This window comes from Oncorhynchus masou, chromosome 21 (genome assembly GCF_036934945.1).
Source record: "Oncorhynchus masou masou isolate Uvic2021 chromosome 21, UVic_Omas_1.1, whole genome shotgun sequence".
NCBI classification, from domain to species: Eukaryota; Metazoa; Chordata; class Actinopteri; order Salmoniformes; family Salmonidae; genus Oncorhynchus; species Oncorhynchus masou.
Genome location: NC_088232.1, coordinates 47,599,867 through 47,617,505, shown reverse-complemented (window position 1 = coordinate 47,617,505; position 17,639 = coordinate 47,599,867). Strand labels below are relative to the sequence as shown.

Genomic DNA, 17,639 nt, shown 5'->3' with positions numbered 1-17,639 from the left:
TTATAATTAGCTGATCACTATGTTGATCACATGTCTGCTGTCACCACCAAGGGGAGGAGTCAGTTCCAGGCTGGGGATGAGGGAGAAGTCTACATGAACTGTTGTGAAATCAACCAAGCCTACAACGACCTGTACCCCACCTACATGACAGGGGATGATTCCTACGCCACCTTGGGATGATTGTTATACCTTGTCATGAGAGAGGGTGATGGGACTTAACCAAGGACAGGAACAACATATGCATATGTGACATGAATGTAAAACTAAAATAACCTGCTTGATAAACCACATACTGAAGATAACAGAATAGTTAAATCCTCCTTTGCTCATTGTAAAACACTGTGGGGCAGTTTCCCAGACACAGATTAGTCCTGGACAGATGAAACTCTTTCAAGAGATACTCTATTGAACATGATTTTTCATCCAGGACTAGGTTTAATCTGTGTCAGAGAAACTGTCCTTAAGAGAGTTAGATTGTTTAATATTTAAAGAGAAGCTAGACTTGATCTCTAAAAAGTAGAGGTTTGAAAAGTCTTCTTTTTCTTGTTTGTCTGCATTCATCCACTCTGTATCACATCCGGCCATGAATGGGAGTCCAATAGGGCAGCACACAATTGGACCAGCGTTGTCCGGGTTTGGCCGGGGTAGGCCGTCATTGTAAATAAGAATTTGTTCTTAACTAACTTGCCAAGTTAAATAAAGGTTCAATTTAAAAACACATATAAAAAAAATGTGCTGATGTGATATTTCTCAGGAATCTTTTAATGGAAGCTTTGAATTAAAAAAATATTGTGAAACAAAAAACAGGCATTTCAATAACAATATACACTACCGTTCAAAAGAAATAGAATAGAAATGTCCTTGTTTTTGAAAGAAAAGCCAACTTTATGTCCCTTAAAATGACATCAAATTGATCAGAAACACAGTGTGGACATTGTTAATGTTGTAAATGACTATTGAGACTAGAAATGGTTGATGTTTAATGGAATATCTACTTAGGTGTACAGAGGCCCATTATCAGCAACCGTCACTCCTGTGTTCAAATGCCACATTGTGTTAGCTAATCCAAGTTTATAATTTTCAAAGGATAATTGATCATTAGAATACCCTTTTGCAATATGTTAGCACAACTGAAAACTGTTGTCCTGATTAAAGAAGCAATAAAACTGTCCTTTTTTGGACTAGTTGGACACGCCTCACAAGTCCTCAACTGACAGCTTCATTAAATAGTACCCGTAAAACAACCAGTCTCAACGTCAACAATGAAGAGGTGACTCCAGGATGCTGGCCTTGTAGGCAGAGTTGCAAAGAAAAACCCATATCTCAGACTGGCCAATAAAAAGAAAAGATGGGCAAAAGAACACAGACACTGGACAGAGGAACTCTGCCTAGAAGGCCAGCAGCCCAGAGTCGCCTCTTCACTGTTGACGTTGAGACTGGTGTTTTGCGGGTACTATTTATTGAAGCTGCCAGTTGAGGGCTTGTGAGTTGTCTGTTTCTCAAGCTAGACACGAATGTACTTGTCCTCTTGCTCAGTTGTGCACTGGGGCCTCCCCACTCCTCTTTATATTCTGGTTAGAGACAGTTTGCGCTGTTCTGTGAAGAAAGTAGTACACAGGTTTGTACGAGATATTCCGTTTCTTGGCAATTTCTCGCATGGAATATCCTTCATTTCTCAGAACAAGAATATTATTTGTTTATTATTATTTTTTAATATTTATTATTTGTTTCTGGCCATTTTGAGCCTGTAATCAAACCCACAAATGCTGATGCTCCAGATACTCAACTAGTCTAAAGAAGGCCAGTATTATTGCTTCTTTAATCAGAACAACAGTTTTCAGCTGTGCTAACATAATTGCATAAGGGTTTTCAAATGATCAATTAGCCTTTAAAAATGATCAACTTGGATTAGCTGACACAACGTGCCGTTGGAACACAGGACTGATGACTGCTCATAATATGTAGATATTCCATAAAAAAATCTGCCGTTTCCAGCTACAATAGTCATTTACAACATTACCAATGTCTACACTGTATTTCAAATCAACTTGATGTTATTTTAATGGATTAAAAATGAGCTTTTCTTTCAAAAACAAGGACATTTCTAAGTGACCCCAAAGTTTTGAACTGTAATGTATCTGTTAAATCATATTTATTGAGAATGCAGTACAGCGTATTACACAATATGTTTTGAATGCATCACACACATAGAGTTACAGTTACTGCAACATTTACACCAGAGGTCTATTAGCTTCATAACCGCCACGTCTCTGTTAATACTTCAGTAGCTGGAGGTTGAGAAGTCATCAAGTTCATCACATGGTTACCAGCCTCTTAAAAAGGGCAGTGAAATATATTATTCCCTCATTCTGTGCAATAAGTAGCTGTAACAATAATATCACTAACATTTCAACTATCCACTAGCATTTAACCCTAATCTTAAACATAACCCTTATCCTAACCTTAACCCTTAAGCTAACACTTATTCTAACCAGAAGCGTAACCTTAGCAAGCAATTTCTTATCAACAGATAGTTTATTCATAGTATGTACAGAATCTCTAGATGGGATATCCAGACTGTCCAAATAAAGTGTCACCCAAAGTACTTTTTGCCTCACAGTATTTCATTTGCAATCTTACAAAAATTGCAAAACGTATACAATTTCACATCATACCACATGTGAGAGTAGGCTAAAATAATCTGTAGGCTAAAATCAACGCAATCCTTGCATAGCTCATTTGGCAATTGCAGTTTCATTTCATTACAAAGGTTAGCTTTTCCCAAAATGCATGAACTTTACGGAGAGCCAGCATCCTAAAAAGCTCATTGTTATTAATATGTGTCCATATTAGGTGCTCAGGAACAAGGATTTATTTTATTCCTTGCTCACGACCAGCTATTGTTCAGCACCCAAGTTAGATGGCTCCAACAGTGGTAGGACTATTGTTTGTTAAGGGCTTGTAAGTAAGCAATTCACTGTAAGGTCTACCTACACCTGTTGCATTCAGTGCATGTGATATTTAAAATGTAATTTGATATCCATTTTATCTAAGGATCTAGTCTAGTGGCTTGGGACTGAGTTTGTAGAGCTATTTTGCAATCCTTTATAGAAACATCTGCTTATCTTCTCTGATTACACTAGAAGAACAGGAAGAAACGTGATTAAATTGAAGTCACAATAACAAAGTGTGAGATACAATGTAGAGTATGTGAAAACAAAGAATCAATGGTCCAAAGCTTCTTTAAAGCACTGATTATAGCTGGCACAGTGGCCAGGACAAATCCCTACAGGAAGGAAATCTAGAGGGGAACCATACTCTGGGTGGGGCTGTGTGGTGGTGCATCTGTTCATGTGATGTGTCTGAATGAACATGAGGCTACATAGCAGAGTGCATGTTCTGCACTGTGTTCATTGTTAGGTGTGGGTGTGATGGAATGAAGCATCCTGAGGATGTGGTTACTAACAACAGTATTAGCATTAGATACAATATCTACAATACCATGTCATCTAGAGATTTAAACCTTCAGCTGCTGCTGTTCGCTATGGAGCCGCTGGCTCACATTCTTGCACTCCACCATAGAAATGTGTGTGATGGCTGTTTCCGAGCATCCTTTGCCCCTCATCACCTTTTTCAGATTGTCCTTGATGTACAGGCGGAACTTCCTGGTGGCGAAGCAGTACACCACAGGGTCCAGGAGGCAGTTGAGCCCCATCAGCATCAAGGTGACCTGGTGGGCGTCGTTAAGCCACTGCCTGGTCCGTTGGCCCCAGTCCATTCTGCCCCAGCCCTCCTTGATATCCAGTACAGCCAGAGTCCAGGGGCCCTGGACCACGTGGTGGGGGAGGAAGCACACCACAAACACCCCCACCACGGCACACAGCATCTGCAGGGCCTGGCCCTTCACCCCCCGGAGCTGGGATGAACTGGAGCCCCGATGCTGGGTAGGGGACTGGGTGAGCAGGGCACGGGCGATGAGCAGGTTACAGATTAATACGAGGAAGAAGACCAAGATGAAGCACCCCACGATGATGAGGTGGGTGGTGGCCACAGTCCGCTTCTCGTCGTCAGTCTTGTCATGGTAGCCCTCAAAGCAGCGCGCCTCGTTGCCGTCGTCCACCTGGATGCCCGTCTCCAAGAGGTACGGCACGGACATGGACAGAGTGAGCGCCCAGATGACCGCTGTGATGGCCACCCCGCGGCGCCAATGGTTAGACGAGGCGGCATCCAGCGGGCGCGTGATGGCCCAGTAACGGTTGACGCTGATGGCGGCGAGGAAGAGGATGGAGCAGTAGGTGTTGATGAAAAAGAACGCGCCGGTGACGCGGCACAGGAAGTCGCCGTAGCGCCAGTCACCGCGGTGGTAGTAGTAGCCAATCCAGAAGGGGAGGGCGCACACGAAGAGCAGGTCGGCAACAGTCAGGTTGGCCATGTAGATGCGGATCTCATTCATGGCCTTGGCGTTGCGCAGGCGCTGCAGCACGAACAGCACGTAACTGTTGGCTATCAGACCAAGGACGAACACAACACCGTAAAACACTGGGAAGAGGGTGTAACGGAACTCAGAGTCCAGAAAGGTTATTTTACCGACTGTCGATATGTTCACTGTCGTGTTCACTGTCATGTCCTCTTGCATCCCCATGGTCGACTCCACTGTTGGTTCTGCTAAAGCAAGCAACTCCCTCTGTCAGAAAAATATTTCATATTAGACTCATATTTCAAGAATCACTCTGTCATGTTCACTTTGGTACAACTGTAGTCAGTAGGAGGACTCTGGACATGTCTATTTTCACTGTCAGGTGAAATGAATAGCTATATCCCTATCCAGTCTGTGCAGTTGTTGATTCACTGAATCCATATTTGAGAGTTTCACAACTTACTGTAAAATCTAAATAAAATACAGTTGTATCTATAGAAACCATAAAACACACATCAACTATGACACATACAGGAAGTGTCTTACAACACTTGTGTCACCAGCCTATTCTGGTTTGCTATTAAGCAGCAATACATGCTTGTCAGACATTTCCGACTTGCTGATTCATTGAACGCGACTAGAATGTGAACATGGTAACTGCGCTTTGTTTATGGTGATTGCTGTTTGATGACCATATTTCCAGTCACATCTAGACTGATGTCATTAGTATAGCAGACAATAACAAAAGGAGTGCCACTTTATATTAACAACAAATGAGGCTATAAATCTTTATAGAGATTTTATGAAGTCTTCATCAACCCTACTTGATGGCTTTACATTGCATTTATTAGCAAAGTCATGTAAACGGTGCTACATAAGAGATGATATGATACAACATTCCCGGGGCCACCAATACATCAAATGTATGACTGTAAAACACACATGACTGTAAGTCACTTTGGATAAAAACGTCTGCTTAATGGCATATATTATATTATCTTATATACATTTCTATATTATTATATGACATGACATGATATCTTAACTGGTGCTTTGCCAAATGTGATATAACTATTTTGTCACCCTAGTGACATTCACTTAGGAATGGGAAGCCACTGAGACCAAGCGGAAAGGGAGATTGAACTGAATTTACCCTGGCCAGTTCCATATTATGGGATTCCCACATTCTGGATGAACTACGTCACTAAAAATGGTCCTGGTTACAGTAAATTCCACACTATTTTCAAGAAAAAGGACAATAAATACTTAATATGTGAAATATTCACACTCATTCATACTTGAAATGAAAAAGAAGCCAGTTACAGCCCTAGATTAGAATAGGTTAGAATATAATATATGTTTCCAGCGGGAACCTCCATTGTGTCATGTCTGATAAGATAAATAAAAAGAATAGAGTATAGTAAACTTACAACAGCAACATTAACACATGACCAGTGGTGTAAAGTAACTAAGTAAAAATACTTTGAAGTACTACTTAAGTCATTTTTGGGGGGTATCTGTACTTTAATTTACTATTTATAGTTTTTACAACTTTTAATCCACAACATTCCTAAAGAAAATATGTACTTTTTACTCACATACATTTTTTCCTGACACCCAAAATACTTGTTCCATTTCGAATGCTCAGGCAGGACAGCATTATGGAAAATTCATGCACATATCAATAATGCATTTTCATCTCTACTGCCTCTGACCTGACTGACTGGACATGCTCCTCTCTTCCTCTATTGTTCCCGCATATCGTTTTTTAATAGGAAAACGCTTTATAGCGTTTCTCTACAAACAATAGTGGGACCTTATTTTTCATAAAACATATCTACCGCTTCTTAGATGTGCTTTCAATGAGAATGACAGATCGGTAACTCTATAACTCTATAACTATGATCTATAAGTATGTGAATTTGTTTGGTTAGCTCAAGAATTTACATATTGCAGCTTTAACTCTGGCTCTAGTAGAGACTCATTACTAATGCAATGAAAGATGTTAGACGTGTACATTTGTTTAAACTTTGAAACAATAAATATTTATAAACATTTTCACAGGTAGGCTAATAAAGAAATGCAAAACATATTTGACATTTCAAGCAAAAAGTTAATGTGGATCCTAGAATTTGCTAAATGTACTAAAACATTTGCGCTTACCCGAGCGCGTGGCTCCTTCCTCGTTTCGTTCTGTATTTCTGTGTGTGTTCTAGATAAACGCTATTAGGTTATCTTGAAACCAGCGTATGTTAGGCTACATCGTAAACAGATCTATAGCCCAATACATGTGCGCGAATATACATACTACAATAACGTTTCTAGAAACAATGTGAACTCCTGAAATGAATCGACCATGAAGAACTGATGCGTGCGTCTGACAACTTGACATACTCGTTGAGCTACCTGCTATGTGGGGTGATAAGAGACGTATTTAAGCCTAGGCAACAGTACCACAATGTGGCTGTTACCTAGCATTGAACGTCTGACTGACATGACATAATACCAACACCTTACTAACATCTGAGTGCCGCCTGTGTTAATGAATGCCATAATGTACCTAGTTTTAATATATATATATATTCAATCTCAAACATAAATGTTAGAAACGTACAATTTTTCCCATGCAAGCACACATTCCCGAAGTAGCCACTTTGAGCTATGGTGTAGCCTACGGCTTGTGTATTTCCTGTTATCGACAATGGCCTAGAAAAGATTATGTCCAATCTATAGGTATTTGTCTTTCTTTCAACACCTCATGGTATGGTATGTTATCTTATCTCGCTGAATACAGATCTAAATGTTGTTAACAGTTCCCAGTAGTACATCAGACAACCAATAAGAGTTGTGTCCATGGCTTTCAGTTGAAAAGAGGAGTTCATAGGCGCTATTTGGAATCCTTGGGATGTCCATTCAGTCAAACAGAGGATTTAGTTTAGGACGTGTTAGTTTAGGACGTCCCAAGGAATCCGGAGAGCAGTGACCGTTCATAGAGAGAGAGACTGGCATGGTATCTGAGAGCTCGGTGACGACACAGACATTTTTTTTTTTTTATTTACAAACGGCAGAAGCGATTTTTGAGTGTACTTGAGATGTACTTGCTATCTCTGGGAGTATGTTAATGACGGATTTTCAGCTGTTGAACTATGGTAATGTCGAACTCATTTCTAAATCTCTTTCTTTTAGTCACGATGTGAGGAGCCAGGGCAACCAATCAGCTTCACTGCAGCTGCTCAACCCACCACCCTCACTGTTCTCCCTCCACAAGTAACCACATCCTCTTCTCCACAACACTAAAAATGACTGTACATATACCCCTGTACCCATATATGTCCAAGTAAAGACATTAGAAAATGGCAAAGCAGATAGTGATGAGAGAGAGCATACAGTATGAAAATAAAGACCACTTGGGATCTAAAATGAGTGTGGGGTGCCTTGTGTCTGTCTCCTTTTTGTCCATTTGAGGATATTGCAGTCACCCCTGGTGGAGGTTCTTGGAACACTGCGATTTAAGGCTGAGCAGAGCTTGATGACAACCTTCAAAGGTGGTGGTGCTATTTTGCATGTCATCTTGAATACCAGGCAGATGTTTGAGTACAGAATCAAATGGTGTAAACTTAACAGGCTAAACTTGTTGAGTACACTCTTTGAGAAAGGGGTTCCAACAGGGTTCTTTGGCTGTCACCAGTGGGGAGAACTTTTTGGTTCCATGTAGAACCCTCTGTGGAATGGAGCCCAAAACGGTTCTACCTGGACACAGAAGGGGTTCTAACCAAAAAGGGTTCTCCTATGGGGACAGCGAAAGAATCCTGTTAGTTTTTAGATAGCACCGTTTTATCTGAGTGTAGGCCTACTGTATATTGTTAGTTTTTAGATGGCACCGTTTTAACTGAGTGTAGGCCTACTGTATATTGTTTGTTTTTAGATGGCACCGTTTTATCTGAGTGGAGGCCTACTGTATATTGTTAGTTTTTAGATAGCACCATTTTATCTGAGTGTAGGACAACTGTATATTGCAGTGGTGGTTACGTGGTTTTCTGTAAAAAAACATACATTCTTTGGTGGTGGTGAGTTTGCTAGCAGGCAAAGTCACCTTCTATGTGTGCTGAGGCATGTGTGACCACTCAACATTGACAGGACCAACAAAAAAGACATGCTTGGAGCTCCCGAGTGTTGTAGCAAGTGGTGCAGCGAGTGGTGCAGCGAGTGGTGCAACAAGTGGTGCAGCGAGTGGTGCAGCGAGTGGTGCAACGAGTGGTGCAGCGAGTGGTGCAACAAGTGGTGCAGCGAGTGGTGCAGCAAGTGGTGCAACGAGTGGTGCAGCGAGTGGTGCAGTGAGCGGTGCAACGAGTGGTGCAGCGAGTGGTGCGGCGAGTGGTGAAACAAGTGGTGCAACAAGTGGTGCAACGAGTGGTGCAGCGGTCAAAGTTTCAACTGTTTTAACTGCGGCTATGGAACCCTGACCTGTTCACCAGACGTGCTACCTGTCCCAGACCTGCTGTTTTCAACTCTCTAGAGACAGCAGGAGCAGTAGAGATACTCTGAATGATTGACTATGAAAAGCCAACTGACATTTACACCTGAAGTGCTGACCTGTTGCACCCTCTACAACCACTGTGGTTATAATTATTTGACCCTACTAGTCATCTATGAATATGTGAACATCTTGGCCATGTTCTGTTATAATCTCCACCCGGCTCAGCCAGAAGAGGACTGGCAAACTCTCATAGCCTGGTTCCTCTCGAGGTTTCTTCCTAGGTTTTGGCCTTTCTAGGGAGTTTTTCCTAGCCACTGTACTTCTACACCTGCATTGCTTGCTGTTTGGGGTTTTAGGCTGGGTTTCTGTACAGCACTTTGTGATATCAGCTGATGTAAGAAGAGCTTTATAAATACATTTGATTGATTGATTGATTGATCTCAGTACTAGAGGCTTCCCTACAGACTCTGGTTCGTTTCCAGGTTGTATCACAACCGGCTGTGATTGGGGGACCCATAGGGCAGCGCACAATTGGCCCAGCGTCATCCGGGTTAGGGTTTGGCTGGGGTAGGTCGTCATTTTAAATAAGAATTTGTCCTAAACTGACTTCCCTAGTCAAATAAAGGCTAAATAAAAAACATGCTAAATTTATTGAGGCAAGCAGACCAGAGATGTCAAGGTGGTACTCAAGCATATGCCATGTGTATATGTGACACACACGTATGTATGGTCATATTTTTTATGTTTTATTTTGTTTATTCTGCCTCCCAGGTATTTGCATTTAATGTATGTACAGTTGAAGTCAGAAGTTTACTTACACCTTAGCCAAATACATTTAAACTCAGTTTTTCACAATTCCTGACACTTAATCCTAGTAAAAAAAAATCACTGTCTTAGGTCAGTTAGGATCACCGCGCTATTTTAAGAATGTGAAATGTCAGAATAATAGTAGAGAGAATGATTTATTTCAGCTTTTATTTAATTCATCACATTCCCAGTGGGTCAGACGTTTACGTACACTCAATCAGTATTTGGTAGCACTGCGTTTAAATTGTTTTGGGTAGCCTTCCACAAGCTTCCCACAATAATTTGGGTGAATTTTGGCACATTCCTCCTGACAGAGCTGGTGTAACTGAGTCAGGTTTGTAGGCCTCCTTGCTCGCACACGCTTTCAGTTCTGCCCAATGTTCTATAGGATTGAGGTCAGGGCTTTGTGATGGCCACTTCAATACTTTGACTTTGTTGTCCTTAAGCCATTTTGCCACAACTTTGGAAGTTTGCTTGGGGTCATTGTTAATTTGGAACACGCATCTGCGACCAAGCTTTAGCTTTAACTTCCTGATTGATGCCTTGAGATGTTGCTTCAATATATCCAAATAATTTTCTTTCCTCCTGATGCCTATTTTGTGAAGAGCACCAGTCCCTACTGCAGCAAAGCACCCCCACAACATGATGCTGCCACCCCTACAACATGATGCTGCCACCCCTGTGCTTCACGATTGGGATGGTGTTCTTCGGCTTGCAAGCCTCCCCCTTTTTCCTCCAAACATAACAATGATCATTATGGCCAAACAGTTCTATTTTTGTTTCATCAGAACAGAGGGCATTTCTCCAAAAAGTACAAACCTTGTCCCCAAGTGCATTTGCAAACCATATTCTGACTTTTTTATGGCGTTTTGGAGCGGTGGATTCTACCTTGCTGAGCGGCCTTTCAGGTTATGTCGATATAGGACTCGTTTTACTGTGGATATTGATACTTCTGCACCTGTTTCTTCCAGCATCTTCATAAGGTCCTTTGCTGTTGTTTTGGGATTGATTTTCACTTTTTGTACCAAAGTACGTTCATCTCTAGGAGACAGAACGCATCTCCTTCCTGAGCGGTATGACAGCTGCGGGGTCCCAGGGTGTTTATACTTGCATACTATTGTTTGTACAGATGAATTTGGTACCTTCAGGCGTTTGGAAATGGCTCCCAAGGATGAACCAGACTTTTTATGAGATCTTGGCTGATTTCTTTTTATTTTCCCATGATGTCAAGCAAAGAAGCACTGAATTTGAAGGTTGGCATTGAAATACATCCACAGGTACACCTCCAATTGACTTAAATGATATCAATTGGCATATCAGAAGCTTCTAACGCCATAGCATAATTTTCCGGAATTTTCCAAGCTGTTTAAAGCAACAGTCAACTTAGTGTATGTAAACTTCTGACCCACTGGAATAATGATACAGTGAATGTTGCGACTCTAGGGGCAGTATTTTCATTTTTGGAGAAAAAAAAATCCCGTTTTAAAAGGGATATTTTGTCAGGACAAGATGCTAGAATATGCATATAATTGACAGCTTTGGATAGAAAACACTCAAATGTTTCCAAAAATGTAAAGATATTGTCTGTGAGTAAAACAGAACTGATGTTGCAGACAAAAGCCTGAGAAAAAAATCCAACCCGGAAGTGCCCCATATTTTGAAAGCGCTGCGTTCCAATGAGTCCCTATTGAGCTGTGAATGCCCTATCAACCAGTTTACGCTTTCTACGTATTCCCCAAGGTGTCTACAGTATTGTGAGGTAGTTTTACGTATTTATGTTGAAGAATAGCCGTAGGCGGCTACATTGCGTAAGTGGTCACCTGATGGCTCCCAGGGTGACTCTCGTGTAAAATACAGAGGTAGCCATTACTCCAATCGGTCCTACTGAAAAACTAATTATGGATTATGGATATTATGGAGCTAATTTGGAATATTTTTCGCAGTATTCGTGACTGCAATTTCCGGGTGATTTCTCAGCCAAACGTGAAGAACAAACGGAGCTATTTCACCTACAAAAATAATATTTTGGGAAAAAAATTTACTTTGGCTATCTACCTGGGAGTCTCGTGAGTGAAAACATCTGAAGTTCATCAAAGGTAAACCATTTAATTTGATTGCTTTTCTGATTTTCGTGACAAGTTTGCCTGCTGCTAGCAAGGCGTAATGCTATGCTAGTCTATGATAAACTTACACAAATGCGTGTCTAGCTTTGGCTGTAAAGCATATTTTGAAAATCTGAGATGACAAGGTGATTAACAAAAGGCTAAGCTGTGTTCCAATATATTTCACTTGTGATTTTCATGAATAGGAAGATTTTCTAGGAAGATTTATGTCCGTTGCGTTATGCTAATTAGTGTCAGGCGATGATTATGCTCCCGGACCTGGGATGGGGAGTCACAAGAAGATTTATAAGTGAAATAATCTGTCTCTAAACAATTGTTGGAAAAATTACTTGTGTCATGCACAAAGTAGATGTCCTAACCGACTTGCCAAAACTATAGTTTGCTAATAAGAAATGTGTGGAGTGGTTGAAAAACGAGTTTTAATGACTCCAACGTAAGTGTACGTAAACTTCCGACTTCAACTGTATATCATTACTGCCGCTAGGGGAGCTGTGTCATCAACGGAGTGTGTTAGTGATATCTTTGACATTCCTCTTCTTGATTCTTGGAGAATGACTATGGTGAGACATTTCTACATCTCCATTTCTCCATCTCTCAAGTGCAATATGACTCAAATTATTGAGGTAACATGGTTAATTACGTAGTCCATGGGTTTGATGATGTTTGAAGGCAGTTGAAGGGAGTGAAAAACTGGTTGCTATTTTCCCTATTGTATGTTAATGGAGGTTGTAAATGGATTACATGAAAGAGAAGTGATTAACATGCCGTCCGAACCTTTTGTACTTTTTTTCAACAGATTATATCCAATTTGTTTTATTTTCTATGAACAAAGGCTCAGTTTACTTTAGGCAATATATGTAAATATGTGATGTCACAATAAAATGTGTTAATGTTAATATTTGTAAGAAAATAGCGTTTAATAGTTCGCTAACTTGATGCTAAACAAATGTAGCTTCACTAAGCGCTAGTTAGCGCTAGCTTAGTTGGTTTTAGTCAATGTCATCTTACATGTTAGTGGTTAATAAGGTAATGGTTGTAGCTTTGTTTCGCATAGGCGTCCAGTAATTTAGAGTTTTTTTCTAAATTGACACTGATAGTACAGTGAGTTATAGATCATGTGATTGTGTAGCTGTATGGTGACTCCACGTTTGGATGAATGGACCAATGGGACTGCCATGGGCAAGTTGCTTGATGGGTACCAGGAATGGTGGAATGACAATCTGAAGGTAATTATCTTTGCACAACACAGCAGTGTCCAGGCCTCTAGAGTACTCACCCTATCACCTGCTTTACGGAGGGAAGCCGCAGCAGTTTACTGACATAAACAATGCAATTGTATATAACATTATTGCATACACTGTAGTATAAAAAATATAATTGCATTTATTATCTATAATCAATCAAGGTGAGACTGAACATGGACAAGGCGCATGAGAAAAAGGAGAGCCACCGGAGAAGAATCAAGGGGACCAAGTGCATCGACCGACATCCGGGCGAATGACTTGACTTGGAAGAAGGACAAAAGGAAGGCGAGACCTGGGAAAGCTTGGTGCTCCTAGCTGGGGTCACCATCCGTTAAGGTGGTGACCCCAGTACCCACACTGGCTGAGGGGTTTCTCCAAATAGTCAATCTCAAGGCTAACCACTGGGTCACGTTACGTAACCGCCACTTCCAGCTGCATGAAAGACTATTGAGAGTAAATATTAGTTCATAGGCGAGCTGTAGCTCCCCCCACCGGTGATGTGGAGCAAAGCATGCTGGGCGACACTTAAAGTAACACGTGACGCGTAACACATTTAGACCTTTTTAATAAAGGCCTTTTTAAGGCATTCATGGTAAGATCATTCATAATAAACTTACACGCAAACTGACACATGACGTGTCAGTGACACGTTATGCGATGTGAACACTACATGAACACTACATCTACATAACCTGTATGTGTCACTTGATGTGAACGCGTCAGTAGTTTGCCTTAGAAACAAACTTGTCTCCATTGACAGTCCATGTTAATTTATGGCGGTATTTTATGGCGCTATGAAGGTGACTTGGTGAGAGGTATCAGTAGCTTCACAAGGCTTTAATTATGGCATGAATCACCCCCCATAAATCAAGAGGTTTGAACAAGCATCAACTTCAATGAAAAAACCCAAGTATTGTTCACGTGCTGTACGTGCACCCCTGGTGGTATTTAGAATTGAACAACTAAGGATCCTAAGTTACGGTGGATAGGGGTTGTTATCTTTAGAAAATAACAGAAAGGCCTGCACACTATTAGGCTTATACTACTACAGTAATTACCACCTTTTAATATGGAATCCTTAATTGGTGAAACTGCCACATCCATTTGGGCTATTAGAACAACAAATAACTTTGTCTTCCCTGTAGCGCACAGCATTGAGATTGCATGCATTGACAACAAGCTCAGTCCGATGATGCTGTGACACACCGCCCCAGACCATGACGGACCCTCCACCTCCAAATCGATCCTGCTCCAGAGTACAGGCCTCGGTGTATCGCTCATTCCTTCAACGATAAACGCAAATCCAACCATCACCCCTGGTGAGACAAAACCGTGATTCGTCAGTGAAGAGCACTTTTTTACCAGTCCTGTTTGGTCCAGCGGCGGTGGGTTTGCGCCCATAGGCGACGTTGTTTCCGGTGATGTCTGGTGAGGACCTGCCTTACAACAGGCCTACAAGCCCTCAGTCCAGCCTCTCTCAGCCTATTGCGGACAGTCTGAGCACTGATAGAGGGATTGTGCGTTCCTGGTGTAACTCGGGCAGTTGTTGTTGCCATCCTGTACCTGTCCCGCAGGTGTGATGTTCGGATGTAACGATCCTGTGCAGGTGTTGTTACACGTGGTCTGCCACTGGGAGGACGATCAGCTGTCTGTCCTGTCTCCTTGTATCTCTGTCTTAAGTGTCTCACAGTACGGACATTGCAATTTATTGCCCTGGCCACATCTGCAGTCCTCATGCCTCCTTGCAGCATGCATAAGGCACGTTCACACAGATGAGCAGGGACCCTGGGCATCTTTCTTTTGGTGTTTAACAGAGTCAGTAGAAAGGCCTCTTTAGTGTCCTAACCTGTCATAACTGTGACCTTAATTGCCTACCGTCTGTAAGCTGTTAGTGTCTTAACGACCATTCCACAGGTGCAAGTTCATTAATCGTTTACGGTTCATTGAACATGCATGGATTTTTATGAAATATCTTTGAAAGACAGGGTCCTGAAAAAGGGATGTTTATTTTTTTTTATAGTTTATATAAGGTCACACACACAGTTGTCCTTGAGTGACTCACACAAGTCAACAAAGTCTGTTTTTTTAACATCCATTGCAAATTAAAGTTCCTCAGTATTTGAAAAATTGTTCCAACACTCCCGGCCTCGATAATCACCAAGCCTCTGTGTGAACGAACAAAATATCATGATCTGATGATCCCCTATATACAGCTGTCTGTCCCAAGCTAACTTGCACAGGAAACTCTGAGGGTCTGGAATAGGCTCGTTGATACCATGTTGCAAGTTCACTAGGGACAGCTTCAGCCAAAACCAGTGATGATTTGATACAATGTTGCACTTCTCTAGCAATATATCAAGCGAAGACTGAGAGAAATATTTGGTTTTTACCTGCTTTGTTTAATATGGTGTGACTCTAGATAGAGATAACATGAGGAATAGAATAGACATGTTATTGTTTCTAATCATCTTTGCTTCTGAGAAACCTGGTCACGTGGCCAAAGACAAAGAGTCTTTGAGAGTGACTGCAGCTCTTCAGTCCACCCTGTTCTTATTGTATCTTTCAAGGGAATAACTTTGTGGAGATATGAAGAGAACCGAGTCTGGCTTGAGAAAAGGGCATAACGGAACTGGCGTTATCACTTGTTTGTGCATTATGATCTCACACACCCGATAGTTTATGATGCCCTGCTCTACCGGGAGGGGTGGTACCATCCATGACAGTATTTTTAGGTCTACTGTATAAGAGTTCTGCATTTTCGGTATTGTTGAACTCTCGGTCCTACACTCAAGAGTGTGTGGCCGACCAGCTTCATTATTGCAATTCTTATTAAATGACTGTTTGAAGAAATGACAATAAGTCTCTCTCACTTGTTAGAATTTCCATGACAAGACATATAGAAAGGGAGGCAGACAGGCGGAGTGGAGAGATGGTTGTGATTGAAACAGTGGCGACCCATCATTCAGGGCAGTTGGGGCAGAGCCCCACTTGTTTTGAGCCCCATATTTTTTGCACAAAAATATGTATATATATTTTTTGATTTTTTTTTTGGGGGGGGCTTGCCTGTTTTGCATGTTATTTTGGCATTAATACATGTTACATATCAGTTTGTAAACAATGTAAAAATATATATATACGTATCATTGAATTAAAAAAGCAGCATACAAACAGGCAGCTCCAAAATGCAGGTGTTTCAGCCTAGCTCAGTGCTTTCTGTGGTGTGGGGCAGGCCAGCAGAAAATAGGAGCATTGCTCCGTGATTGGCTCAGTATTGCACCGTGATTGTCTCAGATTTCTGTCACTCATGGCCCTCTATGTCACCTGCCTTTAGTAAGGGGAGACATCAAGAAAGTGAGCCCTCTTGTGTCCTGCCATAGACTTAGATTAGAAGTCCCCTTCCAAGAAGTCTCAAGGTCATCGGCCACAACAATGACGTCAAATCACGTTATATGTACAGTTGCTTTGATTGGACTTTTCATGTCAACATCTTACTTTCATAATCTTAGCTAGCAGTCATCATCATGATTCATGAATCAAGTCTACTGACAAATGATGAAATGAGAAATGATGAAGAGAAAATACAGATAAAACGTATCGGTGCTCATCGGCCATTGGACATAAACATTACACAACAATTTGGAGATCGCAAATTCAAAGGACTCGGTAATAGTGGCTAACTGCAAGCATTGCATCTGGGAAAATACATTTTGAACGGTCATTCAACTTGGAATTGTAAATCCGGCATCTTTCTCTTTGATGACAAAATTTGCCCGCGAAGGACTGCCGCACCACTTTCCTGTTCAAACACATCACAACAACCGAGTCCAAAAATGTCTTATGCTGCTTCATAAATTACGTTTGTGGGCACCACAAAACAAAACATGGGTTTGCCCCACCAAGATTTACATGCTAAAATTGCCACTAGACTGAAAAAAAACTGAATTTCAACAAGATATTCTACAGTTTTTATTTGTCGGGTTTAGGCCTAAGTATTTTTAATCAAGAATCATATCACCTCCACCCTACCTGTCACCTTAGACCCACACCAATTTGCTTACCGCCCCAATAGGTCCACAGATGACGCAATCGCCATCACACTGTACACTGCCCTATCCCATCTGGACAAGAGGAATATCTATGTAAGAATGCTGTTCATCGACGACAGCTCAGCATTTAACACCATAGTACCCTCCAAACTGATCATTAAGCTTGAGACCCTGGGTCTCGACACCGCCCTGTGCAACTGGGTCCTGGACTTCCTGACAGGCCGCCCCCAGGTGATGAAGATAGGAAACAACATCTCCACTCCGCTGATCCTCAACACTGGGGCCCCACAAGGGTGCGTTCTGAGCCCTCTCCTGTACTCCCTGTTTACCCACGACTGCGTGGCCGTGAACGCCTCCAACACAATCATCAGGTTTGCAGACGACAATACAGTGGTAGGCTTGATAACCAACAACGACGAGACAGCCGACAGGGAGTAGATGAGGGCCCTCGGAGTGTGGTGTCAGGAAAATAACCTCTCACTCAATGTCAGCAAAACAAAAGAGATGATTGTGGACTTCAGGAAA

General features: G+C 41.7%; 1 protein-coding gene across 2 annotated transcripts in view; it reads right to left on the bottom strand.

Moving 5' to 3' along the window:
* Positions 1-802: 802 nt before the first annotated feature.
* LOC135508441 (platelet-activating factor receptor-like) overlaps positions 803-17,639 on the bottom strand; it is a 58,099-nt gene continuing 41,262 nt past the window's right edge. The window contains exons 1-2 of one of the 2 annotated variants that reach the window (XM_064928625.1): positions 6,581-6,866; positions 803-4,684 (exon numbers count right to left, since the gene is read on the bottom strand). In XM_064928625.1, coding sequence (XP_064784697.1) covers positions 3,518-4,642 — 1,125 coding nt within the window. In that variant the 5' untranslated portion in view covers positions 4,643-4,684; positions 6,581-6,866 and the 3' untranslated portion in view covers positions 803-3,517. Of the gene's footprint in view, positions 4,685-6,580; positions 6,867-17,639 lie in introns of those variants that run through there. The other variant, XM_064928626.1, reaches the window with a different exon arrangement.